General features: G+C 41.4%; 1 protein-coding gene across 1 annotated transcript in view; it reads right to left on the minus strand.

Moving 5' to 3' along the window:
- Positions 1-532: 532 nt before the first annotated feature.
- The window catches only part of BEGAIN (brain-enriched guanylate kinase-associated), a gene marked incomplete at its 5' end in the record, with an annotated part of 70,575 nt that continues 50,852 nt past the window's right edge, over positions 533-20,255 (minus strand). Inside the window, 4 exons of the mRNA XM_009076363.1 lie at positions 533-1,785; positions 1,879-1,906; positions 5,596-5,679; positions 9,040-9,147. Coding sequence (XP_009074611.1) covers positions 533-1,785; positions 1,879-1,906; positions 5,596-5,679; positions 9,040-9,147 — 1,473 coding nt within the window. The remainder of the gene's footprint in view (positions 1,786-1,878; positions 1,907-5,595; positions 5,680-9,039; positions 9,148-20,255) is intronic.

Genomic DNA, 20,255 nt, shown 5'->3' on the forward strand with positions numbered 1-20,255 from the left:
TACATTAGTCACTCATAAATACATTTGTATGAAATAACTCAAGATACAATTCCATTCTTGTTAAAAAATATACTTCTTCAAATTCACCATTCTTGTTGGTTTTGATTTCACATGATGTTTTATGGTATTTTATCAGGTGGATTTGTTTCCTTATCACTGCCACCATGATTTTACCCTTTTCCTCCAAGAGTTTAGGCACAGATGGCCTCATGCACAAAAATAAATAAGAAACCTGCTTGAAGGGAAAAGAATTCTGCTCAAATAGCTTAGGATAGTCTAATAAATACCATTTTGTTTATAAAAATATTTCAGGTTTATAAAAGAGGGGAGGGGACGGTCTCCCACGTGGAAAGGATGTTAAGTGAAAAGTGCTGTAGAACATCTTTGAAGAGATTTTGTTTGAAACATATAGTACCATTAGGAATATATATTTTGTAATAATCCTGTTCCTTAGAATCCTATTGTTCTCTAGAAGTATCAAATGCTCCTTGCCTCCTTTTGTTTGCTGTCTTATTGCCGTTTTGGAAGTTGCCTAGTTCAGAAGGGTTCCGTATAATTGTGCTTTTGTAAGGCTGTCCTTCCGACTCAAACCAGTGCTCCCAGTCCGTTGAAACTGCTGCTGTTTGCTGTGAATCCCCGAATGGCTTCCTTGATCCATGGAAGACTGATGGATTTCTGAAGCCTCCACTGAACTCTGGTTGAGTGACTCTGCTGAGCTGTTGGGACTTACGTCCACATATTCTCTTTTCAATACTGGGCTATTCTCGATGTTTTTGCTACCGCATAACTGGACAGTGATCCTTTCATTTTTTTGGTCTCTTGGTTCTTTCGTTTTGTAAGTGGGCAATTTGTCCTGTTTACAGCTCGTGCTGATGTCAATATTCAGGCCACTGTCTGTTCTCAGGAAGCAAGAATCCACAAGTCTGCTTTGGCAGATATCGTCTCCCTCTGAGCAGCTGTCTGCTTTGTAACTAGCATAGATGGGGCTTGTTCGACTGTCCCCCTTCTTAATGGGGCTGCTGTAGTACTGCTCTGAAAAACTACAGGGTGACAGCCTCCCAGCATTCCTGTAGGAGTATGCACCAATGTCCTCCACGCTCAACTGCCTCCACCGTCCAGGCAAGTCTTCTTCTGAAAGGTGTGTGCTCCTGCACTCGTTCCTCATTTTCTGGTTGGCTAAAGCCTGCTGGGGTGTTATGGCTGAGAAATGAAAAGGTTCGTTTGCATACGGAGGCAGAGTCCTAGTAAAAGTGGGTGAGTTCTCGTTGTCGTCGGCGAGTTCCATGTGCTGCGCCTGTTTGGGCTTGGCGAACCTAGGGCTTCCCTGATGCTCATAACCTGCAGGTGACTTTCTCTCAAACAGTTCATCTCTGTTGCTCATGTAGATTGCTTGCTGAGAGGCTGTCAGTGTGTTGGCTTGGGCGTTCTCCTTCTCCTCAGAGGTGACGCTGAAGCTGGAATAGGAGCTGGAGGTTGGCAGAGAGGTAATGTACTCTGGGAAGGCTTCATGAGAGAAGCTGGAATGGAAACCATCTTCTTCAACAGTGCTGTCCGTGGAGTTCTGGGACCGCAGGAACCCCACGTCTTTCACCTGTGTGTCCACACTTTGCCTCCTCTCCCTCCTCCTCTCCTCAGGGCAGTAAAGGGCTGTGTCACTGCAGTAGATATCAGTCTTGTACTGGGGTGTTTGTCCAACTTTTCCAGCAGAGTCCTGAAAATTGAGATCCCTTGTAGATGGGCTTGACAAGCGTGAAGACAAGCTGTTTGGATCTGGTTTCTCCAGTACTTTGGCAATGACACAGGTGGGTATGGTATCAGCGTAAGAAGTGTGGCACAAAGGGACAGAAAGGCTGCACCCGTGTTTTTCCAGATGGATGCTGACTCTTTCCTGAAAGTCAGATGGCAACTGGAACATAAAGAGATGGCAAAGGAGAAAGGAGAAAAGGATACATGTCAATACTGGTGTCAGATGAATCGTGTTTATGGCATTACATAAATCACTATACACAATTCTTTGACTAATGTGGTGGCCACAATCTTTGTGCATTTCTGGAAACAAATGTAATCAAATGACTTTCATTTATTTACTTAACATTTGGAAATTTTCACCTGCTTCCTCTCATGGAAAACACTGTGAAACCTTTGTTTGCAAGTTAATTCAGGTTGGATGGGAATGATCACAGAATCATGAATTGTTCAGGTCAGAAAAGGCCTCCAAGCTCCTCGAGTCCAGCCAGCACTACCAGGTTTGTCTTACTGATTTCAAGTGTGGAGTAAACAACAATCTTAAAAAGGCAGGTAGGGAATTACAGCCCACAGCAACACTTTCTGGACTGCCTGCATGAGTGCAATTTTCAGTTGGAGTGTGGATGTGCAGAGGTCTCTGTGGGGGGGAGGAAAGAGAAGGAAGAGATCAGATCTATTCTGTTCTTCTTTTGCCTTTCCTCGAGCTCATCTTGCCTTCAACTCAGTGCCAAATTGGTTCCTGCCCTCCAGCATCACATTTGATAAACAATGCTGTTTGAAGAGGCAGAAAAGTTGGTTTCACTGACACTTAGAGCAAGTGGTACTTGCTGCTGTAACAGGAGCGTTCTTGTTTTGGGAAGAAGCAAATCAAACTGATTTCCTTGCCCCATCAGTTGGACACTGCTTGTCAGATCTACCATCCACATAAGCCTCAACATGCTCTGACACACTGACAGAAATAAGCTGTAAGACCTGTATTTAGATTACAATTCCTGTGACAAAGTTAATAAGTCTGTTGTGCATCAGAAATAATATCTTTTTAAGAAAGTCAGGATCAGCTCTGGATGGTAGTTCCACCTCCTATTGTGCCACGTGGACCAGAAGAGACAGGGATCACATTCCTTGGTGCAGCCCAAAAGTCTGGTAGGTAATGCCTACTCAGGTATCACTAAGTATGCTTTCCAGTCAAATTTTATCTGCCCTTTTTCAGCTCTCTATCAGTGATCAGACAGGGATGTGAGAGACACCTGTATTTCTTGCTGGAAATCAGAAGGATTCATGTTTGGAATAAGTTTTGAGTTTGTGATAGCTCCTTTGGTATTCATGTTGACTTACACCACTTAAGAATTTATCCCTTGAATGCTTGGCTGAACTCTGTTTTACTCAGCACTTCTTTAATTACTAGAAATCAAGTTTCTCTTCACAGAATGATCAGTGGTTATCCTTATGACCCTAAAAATCTCCCTGCTCCCTAACTTTGTTTCTCTAGAGGAGACAACCCTAAAAATCACTGAAGTTGGGCCCCTCCCCTCTATTTTTGGTGAAGGAAATTTGAGGTGTCTGTTCCTTGTCATGGTCTCACATTGTATAAGACATGGATTTCCTCTTTTAACTTTGCTGGTAAGTTTTTAAAGCTGGTTTAATCCCCAAAACTCAGTGTATTCAAAATATGACATGCAGTGAAATGACATTCTGGTTAATGTGGAGTAGGATGAGTGTTTTTTCAACCAACAGACTGTCCAGGATATTTTGGATTAATCATTGTGTGGCTAATTATCTCCTATGTCTTCCATTGGAAATAAAGAGTATGATATTGCCAGTCTGCTGGCAGACAACAGTATTAGTCACAGTAAGTACAGATGCAACATAGCTTGAATAAACAGGTTGTAAAATAGGCCTGGTGTGAATTGCTACAGAAATGAGGAAAAGGAACACAATTACTCGAACAGGAAACTGCTGTAGCAACACTGTTTGCTCTATTTTTTATATATTATTACAATTATGAAATGCATTAAGAACAACAACATTATTTTCTGGGCAATGCACTGGAAGCTGGAATTACTAAAATGATCTTGCCATCACTCTACTATATTGTACTACAGTTTAAGCTTCTGGATAATATATGATACTTTACCAGGCAATATTTGCATTCGTAAGGAATTTATCAGCTGTGACAACACATTCATGCTGGCTCAATTAATAAATACTTGGATTTATGAGTGGAGGCTTTGCCTGTTTTATTGAGTGTATGACAGCCTGGGAAACTGTGGGGAGATGCTGCATTTGTGGCAGTTCTCTGCAAGTGAACCACTAAGTACTTTTAAGGTCCTAACAGGTAGGGAGTTTTCAAGTGTGAGTAATGCCATGATAAATCTTGGATAGTATTTGCTAAGGGAATTCACTTATTAGGAACACAACAGGGCCAAGATAATGGTTGATTTGGAAGTTCTGTCTCCATTCCGGAAAATCAGTGCCTGTTTGACAGAAGAGTCTTGCTCCATCTTTATCTACCAGGATTGTTAGGTCATCTTGAATCCTGTGCTCAGCTCTGAGCCCCTCAGCTCAGGAGGGACATTGAGGTGCTGGAGCAGGTCCAGAGAAGAGCAACGAGGCTGGTGAAGGGACTGGAGCACAAGTGCCATGAGGAGAGGCTGAGGGAGCTGGGGGTGTTCAGCCTGGAGAAGAGGAGGCTCAGGGGAGACCTTAGCACCCTCTGCAACCCCCTGACAGGAGGTTGGAGTCAGGTGGGGGTTGGTCTCTGCTCCCAGGCAACCAGCAGCAGGACAAGAGGGCACAGACTCAAGCTCTGCCAGGGGGGGGTTAGGTTGGATATTAGGAAGAGATTTTTTACAGAGAGAGTGCTCAGGCATTGGAATGTGCTGCCCAGGGAGGTGGTGGATTCACCATCCCTGGAGGTTTTCAAGCTGAGACTGGATGTGGCACTTAGTGCCATGGTCCAGTAACCATGGTAGGGTTGGACTTGATGATCTTGGAGGTCTTTTCCAATCTGATTGATTCTATGATTCTATGATTTTACTGGCTTAGAAATGGTTTATACATTCCACATTTAGTTTTGCATTGTTCCACTGTGGAATTGCACTGGAGTGACCATTTGGGGGAATGTTGTCCTTATGGGACTGATGGAGGAAAAGCTACTTTCTGTGACCTTCACTGAAGCCATATAGACAAGAAAGGTGCTATTGCTTTGTGTAGGGGCTGCAGCCCTAAAGAGTCTTGTGCACTGAGATAATATTTACCTCTCCTTTAAGGAGCCTGTTTCTCAAGCCTAGTTTCCTTGGAAGCAAGGATTGTTAATTGAAGTTTACACCTTGGAAATAAATCATTTGGTGCTCTGGCTGCTTTAGAAAAAGATATCTGTTCTGTCAGTCCATTTTAAAATTCAGGTTTGGAAACTAAGTGGACTGGAAAATAGCTTCAGGAGGAAAATTGATTATATCAGAATCTCTGACGCCTGTAGCTTGTCATTTCCCTGCTCTCACCCCACTACTCCTTCCCAGCATTTTGCATTCTAGAGTTCACAGTACTTTGGTTTTGCCAAAACCTTTGTTTTTCAGGCAATCAGTGCAGGCCCATTCTACTGGATAAGAGAGGTTTGGGGGAAGAGAGAACCTTCAAGTTCCATCCCTGGCTGTGATTTTGTCAGCACCTCCCTCAGCTGCATGGAACACCAGCAGGTGCACAAGGTCTTCTGTGGCTTAAAGGGTGTGTGTGTGTGGAGGGAATAAAAGCCTTAAGGGCAAACAAGTTCTGGAATTGATGCATGCAAAACAACCTGTTTGCCATACATTATTTATTTCTTTGAATATTCACCAAGTTCAGTCACATTACCTCTGAAAGTTTATGTGCCCTGTCGTAATTCTTGCTGCACTGGAGCAACTGAGCAGCTAAATTGCAGTCCTTCCTATAGAGCTCCTAGGAAAAAAAAAAAGAAATATAACCTCTTTTTTAAAGTTTGCAAAGAGCTTGTGGCTTTCAGCCTTTCACCCCTGTCTGAACAAGCTTTTAAAAATAGACTTTGGGGAAATTTGGAACAAACTTTAACTTTTAAATACTTTCAGATTCCGTGTTTCTTGCACGATCCAGAGATAATTGCCCCTTTGCTCTGTGAGGGCTGATAAATTCATTAGGAATAAAATAGTGAGAACTGTCACAGCAGAGCAGCAATCTGCATTTCAGAAGATGGATACTTACCATTAGGAACTGGACTCTATACTGTTAACATGCATGGTACTGTGAAGGCTAAAAGAAACATGATCTTTTAAGCAAAAAGAAAATGCAAGAATGAGACAATTTGTATTTTTTATCCAGATCAGTATTCAAATACTACTTTAGAAAGTGCTAAAATCATCTTATGAGACTGTGGGAGAAATTCCTTGCAGAAATATGCATTGTGTTGGTTTTCTACAGAAGCCCTCTATCTCCTTATGAAACTTTCTTGCTGGTTCCTGACTCCTTTAATATCTTGCAGAATGCAGCTATAGAAATGTATTAAATCTCACTGCAAATATTTGATGCTGCAGAACAGAATATTTTCACTGGGCAAGAAATTACCATGAGAATTCCACCCAGGGAAGGAGAGAATTTAAGCAAGCTGCTTATACTATTTTCGTATTAAATGGCTCCCACAGCCTATTTAATGGGAAAATTCAGTACACAGATTTGCCCTTCACCTGAATTTCATTTAGCACATATGACTGTAGCTGTATCCTTCAACCAGTATCTTTGGGTCCCTGAAGGTAAGAGTTGTATGTTCTTTTTTCCTTATCTAGTTACATTAAGAACAAAGTTGGCTCCAGAATTTGACTGTATATGTGGGCAGAGATGAGATATACAAAGCATAAAGGTGCTATGGGCACTAGGGTGTGTTGAACTGCAAGAATTAGAACCTGTTTGTAGAGAAAAGGTGTTGAATACCGAAATGTTTTGGATTTTCTTTGGCGTTAATGTTATAATTTAATTGCATGCTGATTTTTACTGCTCCACTTGTTCTTTCAAAAAAACCGATCAAGAAATTTTCTGAGAAGGAAATTCCCTCTGCTGTGAGATACCATTTCAAGGGATTCTGTAATGACATGTGCAACAAGATGTTCCTGTGAGCCTATGAGGCATGGGGGTAGTTTTCCTATGATCACTACTTCATTCTACCTTCATATTCAAGGGTCTTTAGATACACTTGTTTTGTGGATTTTTTTCTGTCTGTGTGAGATTTCATACATGCCAATTCTGCCTGAAATGTACTGGGGAGACACACTCATTTATGTGGGTCTTGCATTTTATGTTATTTTTTTTCCTGAAACAGTAATACACCAAGAAATGAGTTTAGAAGCAAAAATGTTGCATGTGCATGTGCTTCTGACATGTTAATACACACTGAACCCATCATATATTGCTGCACAATATATAGCACAGACAGGTACCCCAAATCCCATATGGTATTACACAAAAACCATATCCCTCCAAAATCTAATCCTTCAAAAGCTGTGTGCCTCTGTTTCTGTGAAGTGGTTGCCATGGAGAGTACAAAAAAAGCATTTCAGGCACTTTATTTTTAGCAGCTTTAAAAGTTACTACAGAAGAATTACATGTGCCATGTGTACTTTGTTCTCAGCCTGCTGGGCCATGCCATGTGAGTGGACTGACTTTCTCTCCTCTGATGTTTGCCTGAATGGAAACTAGCCACATCTGTGATAACAAGGACAATAGCTGGCAATTAATGCCAGGAGTGTTGAAAACATGTTTTGGCATCAAAAGCATCATTTTATAATTCTGTCAGAAGAATGAGGGGAAATATAACTGAGGGAAGAAATATTGCCAAAAGAAAAATACGTTCTCCCCATGTAGAAGTTTATCACTATCTCTACATATTAGGTATAATCCTAGTGGGTTATTTCATGGTTCTTTATGTTAAAATTTGGAATTTAACCTTTACTTTCATTCGTGATGCTACATAACTAAGGGCAGGATTTTGTCTGTGAACTGACCTCAAGTCTGACAAATTGGGACTGTTATCTGAGACCTCTGGACCATACTCTAATGTTCAGAGTGAAACTATGAATATTGAAAACACTTCAAATGTGGGGGAACACCTGACTCCATGAAGTAGTTTAAATGCATGAATACTTATTAGGAGAGTTTTAAAACTTTTTTTCCACCTCTATTTTAAATCTGAAATAACTCCACTGATTTCAGCTGGATTTGTCTGGATCTCTACCTGTGCTTCTCAAACCTGAATGTAGCCCATTACATTTGCCATGTTCCACTACTTATAACTGCTAAAGTTATGAAGTAACTGTTCTTCCAGCTCAACTTGTAGAGAAGTAAGGGGTCAGATTGTGAACTTTCTGTTGGTAAGCTCTTAATTGCATAGGCACAATTCACATCAACAGGCATTTTAATGGGATCAAATGCTCCCAGCTATGATTAAGAGTTCATATGAAATATGGGAAGATTGAATGTAAGATGCTGAAAAATAAGTGCTAACAGAAACCTGTATTCTGTACAGGATTTTTTTATGAAGTGTCAAAGGAACAGCACAATAATGAGCTAAATGCCTCAGTCCTCCTTTTTTTGCCCTTTGTAGGTTTGTCCCTGGAAGGATTTCGTGAACTCAGTTGGCTGCTGCAATGTGCGTGCTAGTTTTCAGCAGTGTTTAATGAGATGGAGGGTGACAATCCTCAGAGATGTTCCCTGTTTTGTTCCACACAGAGATAGGTAACTTGACACACATGAACGACCTCTGGGGAAAACCTGTCCCCTGGTCCCTGCAAAGATCGGAGCGACCGAGTTGGGTCAATCCTACTTTCTAGTAAAGCTCACATGTGCTGGACATCCCATTGTGGTGAGCAGACGCCAAAAGATCAGAGGAATTGCATGAAGTTTAGGGCTCTACACTGTGCCTAAAACCCTTATGATGAATCTCCATTTCACACGTGTCCCCACGACAGGTCTGAGCATGTGTTTGCACAAATTTGCTGTACTGATGGCAAAATCAAGGTGGGAATGTTGCCCTTTCTTAGAATATTTTTTCATCAGTTTCAGCTTAGACATTAGGAAAAAAAGGTCGATGAAAATCTCACCACAACCTCATAGCATAAGGAGAGCTGAATTCGTAAAATTCTGGGAACAAACAAACAAACATAAATTTTACCTGCTGAGGTGACAAGTTACATTTTACACAAACAACAACAAGTCATTCTGTAATTCCATGGGAAGTGCAAGCCCTAATTTCTTTCTGAATATAATCTCAAGATGCATCCATAATGAAATACTTACATTGTCTTCTGACAACTTATCTATTGTCACCTTGGCCTCTATTAAGTGATTATTGAGTGCAATTATTTCATGGCTCAGAGCTCGTTTTTCCTCTTCGTAATGTTGACCCTGTGTAGAAAATGGAATAGTCAGTTTTTTATCTACTGTCAGAATATTTCAGACAAAGGCCCCAAGGTTGATGGCATTCTCAAGTCCAGGGAATAGCACAACAGAGTAATATTTCTTTTTTTTTCCTCTATTTTTTTGCTGGTTTTGCTCAGCAGATGAGGCAAAGTACTTTGAAAATATGGAGGGCAAATTGGTCTCACATTAGGAACCTCCACAAAAGGTTCTAGTTAGCCTGTGCAAAAGCATCTGATTGAGCATCAGCTCTCCCTCCTTCATCCCAGGACAGGGTTTCTAGGCTGGAAGGGACTGGAGCTGCTCTTGGCTTTTGCCACAAGAATGTTTCACTTATGCTATTAGCTCCCATTCTCATAGGGGAGGAAGTACAATATTTAAGAAGTAAAGCAGTTTTGTTTGAGCCAATTTCATTTTAGCTGTTGACTGTTCTGGCTGCTTTAAAAGCTCTGATTAAGGTTATTCATTTCTCAAGGTGAATGTTTGCCTGATTGCAGGGTTAACACTCATTAGCTGAACGTGACCCACTGTAGGATACCAGGAAAACAGTCTGATTCAAACTTCTTGCTGCCCACTAATTTAATCTTGTTACCAGTAGGATGTGACACTTTATAATAAATACAAAGAAAACAGTGGGAAAGGTGAAGTGCCACTGGCCCTTCCCGTTCTGTGCCCCATTTTCATACTGCAGCGTTTACTGTGCTGCATCACATCTCAAAAATCATTGTGTAACAATCATTTATAACCCTGACTTCAGCCTTATGTTTGTGTTAAGTGTGGTAGCTTCTGAATGCTCTGACATCAGGGCATCTTCCATGCACTCCGAGCTGTACAAGGCCATGATAACATGAAGGTTTCAAAATTATCTAGAGGATCTTTTAGAAACGTAAGAACAGAAAGTAGGGTAAGCACTAATATACTTCTGTTTTGTTTAGTGAACTCAATCCAGTGACAAATTCAGCCTCGGTGGTGCAGAGCAATAGGACAAGAGGCAAAAGGCAGAAACTGGGACACAGAATTTCACCTGAACATGAGGAAGAAATAGTTTACTGTCAGAGTGACTGAGCACTGGAGCAGGTTGCCCATAGAGGTTCTGGAGTCACCTTCCCTGGAGATATTAAAAGTCTGCCTGGCCACAATCCTGAGTAACATGCTCCAGGGCACCCTACTTGAGCAGGGAGGTTGGACTGGGTGACCTCCAGTGGTCTCTTCCAACCTCAACCATTCTGTGATTCTGTGAATGTCACTCCCCATTCTAACACTGTTAGTGGTGAAGGACTTAAATTTCCTAAATTCCATATTGCCAGGGTTAAGCAAAAATCTTCTGTCAACACACACTTGACATTGGCAGCTAATTGACAGCAGTGGGAATTGGGTGTTTTGAAGTCCGAGTGAATATCAAGGTTAATTATCCAGCTGCAAAGCACCAGGCTGTATTAAAGAAGGGTGATTAAATTAGAAGTGGCAGCTCACATCCTAAGTTGCTATTTAAAGAAAAACACCTTCTCAAATGGTCTAAGCAAAACCACAGCTTGCTTGAAACAGTGCAGATATGATTGAAGTGGCTCTGTGAAGGTCTGGACTGGCCTATTTTAGTGTCAGCTTTTCCATGGACTCTCTGTTCCCTGCTGCTGCCAAACCTTTGTCCTGACAGTCCAGCTCTGCCTGGAGGCTGGTTCAGGCTTTACACCTCTCCCCTCCTTGTTCTTATTGATCAGGTAGTCCTGCAATCTGCCCGGGGACTAACCCATGTAAAGCCAAAGATGTAGCCTTGAGAGGTTTCAAGAGCTCCAACCTCAGTGATTTTTAACTAGACACATGATCTTAGGGGTTGTGTTTTTTAATTAAGCAGATCGAGGTGGTTTTACACAAGACCCTTAACTCTCATTGATTTCATTGTGAACTAAACAGCTAGGCACTTTGTAAACCTCCTGGCCATCTGTGCACCTTCAGAACTCTGACTCCTTTGAGGGTATGACTGAAGATTACATTTTCAAAGGTATTTAGCTGTGTAATGAGGTAGACAAGTGACTACCTAAGTACCTGCGAAAAATGTGTCCCCTCAATTTTCCAAGCCATTTCATGCTTTTGAAGGATCCAGATCCACTGAGTACAGACTTAATCTTCCAAATAACAGTTTGTGTCAAAGATTTTATCTGTCCTTGTATGACAAGTAGTCAATGCCAGCACAGCTGATTTGTAGAACCCAGTTTTGCTCTAAATCTCTCTTATTTCAGCAACTGTTGCTCTTGCCTAGCCAAATTGAACTTGACTCAATCTATTTTACAGTTCAAGAAAGAACATCTGATCAAGGATTTATAGTCTTCAGCAGAGAGAAACTCATAAAAGGCCAGCAGATTCAGGGTTTGGAAGCAATACTTTCGACTGCATCAAATAATGCTGAATCTGGCTGAGTTATGGTTTCTTTTTATTTCAGTTATGATATCTTTTGGACTGATGTTTTGCAGACTTTTTATCTGGCCAAGTGTGACTTGAAAAAATATTCTATTTGTTGAACTGTAAAATTTGCCTCAGCCCAAAGTTATACTCTACAGGTCAGCAGATGGACAGCAAAGCTGTGAACATCTCAGCACTGCTGTGGAGGAGGGGGAATGAGAAAGAAAAGCCAGTTCCAGTCTTCTCCATCAGAATACATTCACATTTTTCTCTTGAAATTTGTGTTGCTGACATGAACAAAGAGTCTGTTTACTTGTGGCAAAATGAGGCAGCCTAAGGGTGGAGAGGACACCGAAAACCCGAGGTATTCTGACCACACATTGTGTGTCCACCTTTGAAAGTTCAGGGCTTTAACCAGACATTATTGTGGTCCAGTGGTGGCAACAAGAGGACAGAGGCTTAATCCTGACACTACCTAGGGGAAAAGAGTGCAGCTGGAACAGATGATATGGTAGTGCTGGATTGCTGCATTAATAGGATTGCTGGTTACTGAGAAGTGTAACTTTGACCTCTCCAGTTGCAGTCAAACAATCATATTTTCAGTATCAGATGTGGCTGTAACAGAGGCATGAAAGGAGGATGGGAATCATAATAGCAATGCTATGATTATGAGTTACAAATATAAATGTTAATTTCTAACCACTTTTGACAGATCCCTCTATTTCTGGTAGCTTATAGATGCTTGGTCCTCCTACTCCACCGTAAGGCTGGTGACCCCTCCTCTCCCCTTTTGGCACAGCTTTCTGCTCTGCAGGTGCTAACAACCTATCTCTCAAAACTCAGTAGCAGATGAAGTCAACTGATATGTCAATAGTTTGCAGCTGGGCTGAGGGTTCCTGAAGTCCACTCCAAAATGCCAGGGCTATAGGCTGCAATGGGTTGAGCTGCTGCTGTGTATTTGTTCAGAAATCTTTGTTGAGTCAGCTCAGTGCATCTTGCCCCTGCCTCCTCCCCTGACACAGAGCCAGTGTACAAGAATACAGCTCTGTAGTGTCTGACTAACAGAAGAGAACTGCAATCATGTGCCCACGTCTGAGTCAGATCAAATTTGTACTGCTGGGTGACTCCAGCAGTCACAGCACTGATACTGATGTTGGGGGAACCAAGTGCTCCTAGCCTGGGTTTAGCATGAGGTTCACTGCTTCCTTTTTAGAGGTGATGAAGGAATTTAATATTCAGGCTGAGAAAGTTGTGGCAGTTCAGCCTGGAGAAAAGAAGGTTGTGTGGAGACCTCAGAGCATTTTCCAGGAGCTGAAGGGGCTCCAGGGAAGCTGCAGAGGGATCTGTGTTAGGAGCTGCAGGGACAGGACAAGGGGCAATGGGCACAAATTGAAAGAGGGGAAATTTAAGTTAGATCTTAGGCAGAAGTTTTCCCTGTTCTGGTGGTGAGACACTGTCCCAGGTTGCCCAGGGAGGCTGTGGCTGCCCCAGCCCTGGCAGTGCTCACAGCCAGGTTGGCTGAGCCTTGAGCAACCTGCTCTGGTGGGAGGTGTCCCTGCCCAGGGCAGGGGGCTGGGACTGCATGATCTCTAAGCTCCATTCCAACCCCTAAAATTCTATGATTTTATGATTCTATGATCTGTTCTTCACAAAGAAACAAAACAATATTATAAAAGATATAATCCCTGTCTGGAACCTTGGGCTTTTGAAAATAATTTGTATCCATCACAGTGAAAACATTCCTCATATATTTACATATATTTACTTTCAAAATGTTTGGTGTCATCTAGTCCCTATATCTGTAATCTGTGCTATAAGTGAGGTAACAAGAATTTTGGTAGGTTTCTAGAGCATGAAATAATTAATATATAAATGTATTTTGACATGTAACAAGAGCTGGATGAAAAAATCTGTTTTTCTTGTGTATTAGTGGAGGCACAAAGGTTCATACTCTAGTCCTTCAGCAGAAATGGAGCAGTCTAAAAGTTGGCTGTCTGCTTGGTAATGTTTCAGTCTCCCTCCAATGCTTTCCAGCAGCTGGAGGGTGTCCTACCATAAAGCAGTGTCAGCCTATTAGTCAAGGCTTGGCTGCTTACTGTTGTCTCTGCTGTCCTGTGGGAGCTCTGAGATGTGTATAGACCTTTTGAAATCAGTCTCAATTTTGCAAATGAGTGGTGCTGTTCTGTGGAAACGTCAGCCTTTTCAAACATGGCAAAGTAAATCTCTTCTTGATGTTCCTGTAAGGAACGTTTAAGTGGATAGAATTTCAATGCTACAGTGACAATAAGGTAAGGGTCCTAGCGACCATCAAGGCATTAGTGGCCAGCAACATTCCTTTGGAAATGCCTCTTAATAAGTAATGCCCAAATGACACAGAGGCTTTGGTTTGGGGTTTAGGGGTTCCAGCAGTTACAGGTTAATGGTTGGACTTGATGATCTTAGAGGTCTCCTTCAACCTTGATGATTATCTGATTCTATGAAACACAAGTGGTGCCACCTGAACATCCAGGAAACTCTTTTACTGGGGAGTGACTGAGTACTAAAAAAGGTTGCCCAGAGATGCTGTAGAATTTCCATCTTTGGAGGTATTAAAAAACTATCTGGACAAGGCCCTGGACAACTTGCTCGAGGTGTTTGAGCAGGGGGATTGAAACAGATGACACCCAGCTGTCCCTTCAAACCTCAACCACTCTGTCCTTTGGTGAGTTCTGTAGTAATTTATGGCTACCATATCTCACTTGACTGCTGTGATAACTGGGGTTGTTATTATATATGGTATTTTAAAGTTCTGTTATTTACAGGTATTGACATTTGTCACATAAGTAAATGCTTCTGTTGTCATGCAAAGATGAATTAATATATAATTGATACTTATCTAGTTTGTAAAAAAATAGAGAAGAATTATGCTTTGAATAAGGTATAAGTTCATTTATGATTCTCTCTGGTTTTCCATCAAGACTTCAAATAGACCTCAGGTTAGACTTGGTGCATGGAAATGAATATCTTCTGGAGTCAGCGATGCAACATCTAGTTATTATTGATAATTACACTAATCATAGAGGATGTGAATGTGTTATCTGTCACAGAGAAAGGGCTCCCAGATGCTCCATGCATTCTCAGTGGTAGTTCAATGACAATGTTTCAATGATGAGAGAGGATAAATTTGTTTTATAGCATTTGTCAGTACATATCTCACACCCTGGTGAGACATAAATAAAAATAGTCCTCCTTTCTGAAACTGAAGGTTGGGAGATTATGTAATGGTCTCTCCCAGCAGGTGTGGAAACTTTTCAATGTTGCAGAGGGTAGTAACGTAGATTAGTTCAAGCTTATGTGCACCTTTCTTCCCATCCAGTTGTGTCCTTGTCTCAGCTTAGCAAGGCACAGTGTTTGAACCAAGGGACCTCTTGTCTTGCTGGCAGAGCCTTAAACAGAAACAGATGTAGTGGTGGTGATGGCTAGGCCAGGGGCATTTCTTTACAACTATGTGAAGAAAACAAGAATGAGAAATGTCATGGTGGAAATAAAACCTTCTTTTCTACCGTAACTCTCAAAGTTAACAGCTGCTCTATTTGCAGTCCTTCCCTGTAGACCACATGCATAACCTGTTTTATCAATTGAATCATAAAAAAGCAAAATATGGTTTAGATTTGCATGGTATTACTGGGTATTCTATGCAGTAATTCCTGATTTTAAGCATTACTGCAAGTTAGTTTCTGCTCTGCAGCTCCTCCTGCTATTATGACAGACGATGTGTTTTTCCATGTGCATGTTTATGGATGCTTTGGAGCTGTGTGAGTTTATCTGCCAGTTAAGAGCCTAGCTGTGGATACCCCCAACTCACACTTACTTGCACCCCTGGGCAGAAACTGTAATAAAAACAGTGAACTGACAAAATGAGAAGAACAAGTAAGGATAATGAAAGACTTCTCAGTGAACAATAAAACTGTATCAACTGATAGCAGTTCACAACGTGATCCTTGGGGTGCAGGATTTGGTGCTGATCATTGCTTGACAGCACCATTTAATACATATTGCATTTTTTGGTTTTGCTTGTTTGCATAACAATCTTCTTTTGGTTTAAGAGTGAGATAAATATCCAAAGGAGCTATTTACTTACAGACTCACTGAACCCACAAATCCGTTAAAGAATGAGCATCTTTACAAGCAAATAGAGGAATAGACCCAAATGTTTAGCTAATTTATTCGGTAATTTTTTACAAAGTTACAAATAAAACTGCAGGAATGTCTAGGGATGTATGCAGAGACTGTGGCAGCATCCTGATTGCACTTCAGAATGTCCCACTGTCTCATCTTCACTTCCCAAAGCAGCAATCCCCAGGACACCCATCCTTGTCTCAATACCTCTTCCAAATGCTAACAGAGCCTGGCTTTCAGGAATGCTGCTACACTATGGTGAGGAGAAATGACTAATTCATTATATTTATTCTACTGTATATTAGGTATTTATTTCAAGTGATTTTCTGTTCCAAGCTGCCAAGGTTGCAGACAAGGCTGCATTCTTCAGAGGCAAATGTATGGCACTAAGGATTTGAAAATGCTCACTTTTCTGGGCAGGTCAGAGAAAATATGTTGTTGATGTGTCTTTTGCCTTAGGCCTTACCTACTGCAAAAATCTATGTCACGTTGGAGTTCTTCCACGTAGAGAAGATAGTGGCAAGAACATTATTCCAATGCGACAGGTCTTTGTTATGATGAACACATGGGATAAAAGGAAGTGACAGCTCTGTGAGCCTTGGGGTGGCTTAGGAAGAGGCTAGATTGCCTGTCCTTGCCCCTAGCTCAATCTTTTTAAAAATTGTGCAATTCTTCCTAGGAGCTCATCAAAATAATTTAAAAGAGTTATATGGTCATAGTGAAATGAAAGGAATAGAGGCTGCAGCTGAGCTAACAGTAAGGAGCAAAAGATGTAGCCAGAATAAAAAAAAAGGTGATGTAAATGGGTAGAAAAGGAGAAGTACCACTGCTCCAGGCCATATGAAGTAGGCTCATCAGCCTTGCAGCTTGAAGCTCTCACTCTAATGACTGATTGCCTGATGCTCCAACCTTCTAGCAGGTTCATCTGTGGAAATGGAGTATTTACTGGAGATAGGACATTGCTTAAATGGACAACTTAGATGGACTGGGAAGAGAAAGTGGCATTAATTTCTCTGAGAAAATAAGTAAAATGGACAAGGAAGGAAAATGTGGAATTCTGAACTTTGGAATATTAAATTCATTCCTATTATTTGCAGGATATTTTAATATGCCAGTGAATTTTAATTAGAATTGACTACCCAAGAAAAGGCAATTTCCCAACTAAATAAAAAAGTAAAGGCTGGATTATTTACAGTACTTTACTCCTTAATATTTTGTTCTGCTCTAGGAATTTCGAAATTCACGTTTTCTGTCACCTTTTGACATTTTCTTTTAATAATTAGTTGGGCAGAAGGAAACTTCAATTCCCATCTCTTTCCCCCAGCAGTTAAAATAATCGTTTAGCTAAATGTACTCTCGGGAGCTAAGATAGTTCTCTCTCAGAAAAGTTTTCTCTGATGTATCACACCCCTGTGGCAAGGCTGATTTTCCCTCTCAGGGTTTATCCTTGCACTTGAGAGCACAAGATTCGTACTTGCAGTAAAGACCTGTGATGAGCATTATTGTGTCCAAGCCCTGCTCAGTGGTGCCTGACCAGCCCCAGCAGCTCTGCACTCCCTGCAGTGCTTGGCACGATGGCAAACCTGCTATTAGGATTATTGCTGGGTTAGTTTTGTACTGTAGGATTCTATCTCCTGACTTCTCACATCTTGGGCTCTTCCTCTTATTCAATTTGATCTTTCTAAACATGTTCATGCCCAATGTGCTTATGCCTTTATATTCTGCTCTTCTAATCTCTTATAACTGTTTAATATACATTGATACATCAACTGGGGTATTGATTTACTCTAAGGGTGGTGAGACACTGTCCCAGGTTGCCCAGGGAGGCTGTGGCTGCCCCAACCCTGGCAGTGTTCACAGCCAGGTTGGCTGAGCCTTGAGCAACCTGCTCTGGTGGGAGGTGTCCCTGCCCAGGGCAGGGGGTTGGGACTAAATAATCTCTAAGATGCATGCCAACCCCTAAAATTCTATGATTCTATGATTCTGTAAGTGTACTACAGGGAATAAACATAATGTACTTGTGTCTTTTCTGTGTGAATTAGTCTCTCCTTTTTTATTAAACTATATCTCTGCTATTTATTTTGTTAAATCTCATGTTGGGCAAAGGTATTTAAGGTTTGGTTCTTCCCCCCACCCCAATCAACCCCAGATCCTTGAGAACATTGTGAGCAAATCCCTATAAGCTCTTTTCAAGGCAAAGCGGAGAAAATTCATTAAAGTGGAATGCTTTGTTTAAATATCCAGCCCCTCAGACCCTGCTAAATAGTGTCTTTTTGGCAGCATCCCAATTCAAACTGCCATAACCAAGTAAAATGACTACATTAAATAAGTAGTGCACAAAAAAAAAGTGTAAAAAGGGAAAAAAAAAGAAAGAGCCATAAATTGCTTGAACAAGGAGAGAATTTTGCTTCCAGCCCTGCTAGTGTGTTGCTCAACTCTTCTCTGTCTCCTAGTGCAGTATGGGGAGTTGTTGTTGTAGTGCTTTGTTTTTATATGAATTTAATTGTGGCTCTTTGGAATTGCTGAGAAATCCTGGGTGGAGGGACAGGCAGGAGTGTGCTGGAGAGCTGCAGTGATGTTTACTGCATAGACAAGGAGAGAATTTTGCTTCCAGCCCTGCTAGTGTGTTGCTCAACTCTTCTCTGTCTCCTAGTGCAGTATGGGGAGTTGTTGTTGTAGTGCTTTGTTTTTATATGAATTTAATTGTGGCTCTTTGGAATTGCTGAGAAATCCTGGGTGGAGGGACAGGCAGGAGTGTGCTGGAGAGCTGCAGTGATGTTTACTGCATAGTTGTGGTCACATGAGGCTTTGCTAGATAGAGCCACGTTTGATCCTCATAATAGGACCACTGTTCCTGCTCAGTCATGTTTGAGGAGTAAGATCTCCTGGTACAAGGGAAAGCTGCAGAATGGATTGCTCAATGCACTGATTAAGCTTTACTATAAGGGAAGTGCAACACTTCCTCCCCATCTGACTGCTGGGATCAAATCCAAAGAAAATATGGATATATTTTTATGAACAAGCAGATAGGAAACTCACTGCTGTGTGTTGCTATTCAGGGTGGTCACTTCAACTGTTGCCTCCAGAGTTTGTGTAGATGGGAAAGACTACATTTTGGTCAAGAAAAAGGTCACAACCTTTCTTCCAAGTCAGAAGATCAACTGCCTTGAATCAGCACTCCTCTCCTCTGTGCCTGTTCAGAGCTATGCTGGAATTTGATTTCCTTCCTCAGCTATTCTGCCTTATGCCATAACTCCACAGTCCTTTCTCTTTCAGTTGTGAATCTGGTTTAAAAGGCCCTTACTGCCACACAGCAGTTCATGGCCCTAGAAACTGTGCTGGCACAACTTTGCTGCCATCCTGAAAGCCAGGTTGATGAAAAGTAACCCCTTAAAATGGGAAAAACCCCTTTGCTTGGGAGAGAAGTATTATAGGCTATTTTTGCCATTAAGGAGAGTGCACATGGATTCAGTACCCTCAGTACTTCTCTATGGTGTCCAGGCTAAATATTTCCCAATGCCATCTCAAGATTCAGTTTTCTTTTGCCCTGGAGCCTTGCAAAATTTTGAACACCGTGATTTCTTGATTCCATTTATTACATCTGTTCATGTATTTCCTAATAATATTAAGTCTTTAAGTATTACTTTCACAGCAGCTTAGAAATGTTAACATCCTTTTGAGCAGAGGTTAAGGCAAATCTTTCCTTATTTATATGTCTAGGGTGTCATTGTCCAGGTCTAAGCCAGTCATCTTCCTGCCTTCCTTCAATCAGCACAAAGATTTCTTCAAAGCAGGAAATTTGTCATTGTATAGTGATATTTTTCTGAGAACTGTCAAAGGAACAACTCTCCAACAGTGCCTGCTTCTCTCCACTGGCAGATGCTGAGGATAAATATGCTTCACACATACACATGATATATAGAAATCTAGCATTTAGATACCCAAAAGTAGGTAAAATGAAGCTTACTTTAAGTAACTAGTTCAATGGCACACAAATCATGTTTGGCAGAGGCAAGGACTGAATCCATATCTCCCAAGACATAAATCATAATTCGTGGGACGTTCACTTTTTCTGGGTCTCTAACTGTCTCCAGGGAAGAGCAGCATGAAGGGATTTTGCAGCTAATGTGAATCTAACTGAGACTTTCAGTAAGTTGATTGGAAATGACCTGTTGCCAGTTTTGATGGGAAAACCTAAAGAAATGGAGAACACACTATTTCCCTGGGCAATAAGAGCTCTGTGTCTCTCCATTTGCAAACATCTTTCCCCATTTGAACAGGTTTGGATCCTAAGCGTAGCTGATTAAAAGGTGTCTGATATTTAGCATTTTCTAGTGGGGAGTTGTCCCTGCCCAGAGCAGGGGTTGGGACTAGGTGATCTGTAAGGTCCATTCCAAACCTTAAATTCTATGATTCTATGATTCTATGATCTACTAACTGCTGTTGATAAAGTGCCATATTAGTTTTGCAATCACAATCTTATGACGTGGTACTTGTCAAGTCTTGCTCTCCAAATATACCTACTCAAAAGGGATTGTGGT

The sequence above is a fragment of the Acanthisitta chloris genome, unplaced genomic scaffold (assembly GCF_000695815.1).
Source record: "Acanthisitta chloris isolate BGI_N310 unplaced genomic scaffold, ASM69581v1 scaffold13546, whole genome shotgun sequence".
In the NCBI taxonomy this organism is placed as follows: domain Eukaryota; kingdom Metazoa; phylum Chordata; class Aves; order Passeriformes; family Acanthisittidae; genus Acanthisitta; species Acanthisitta chloris.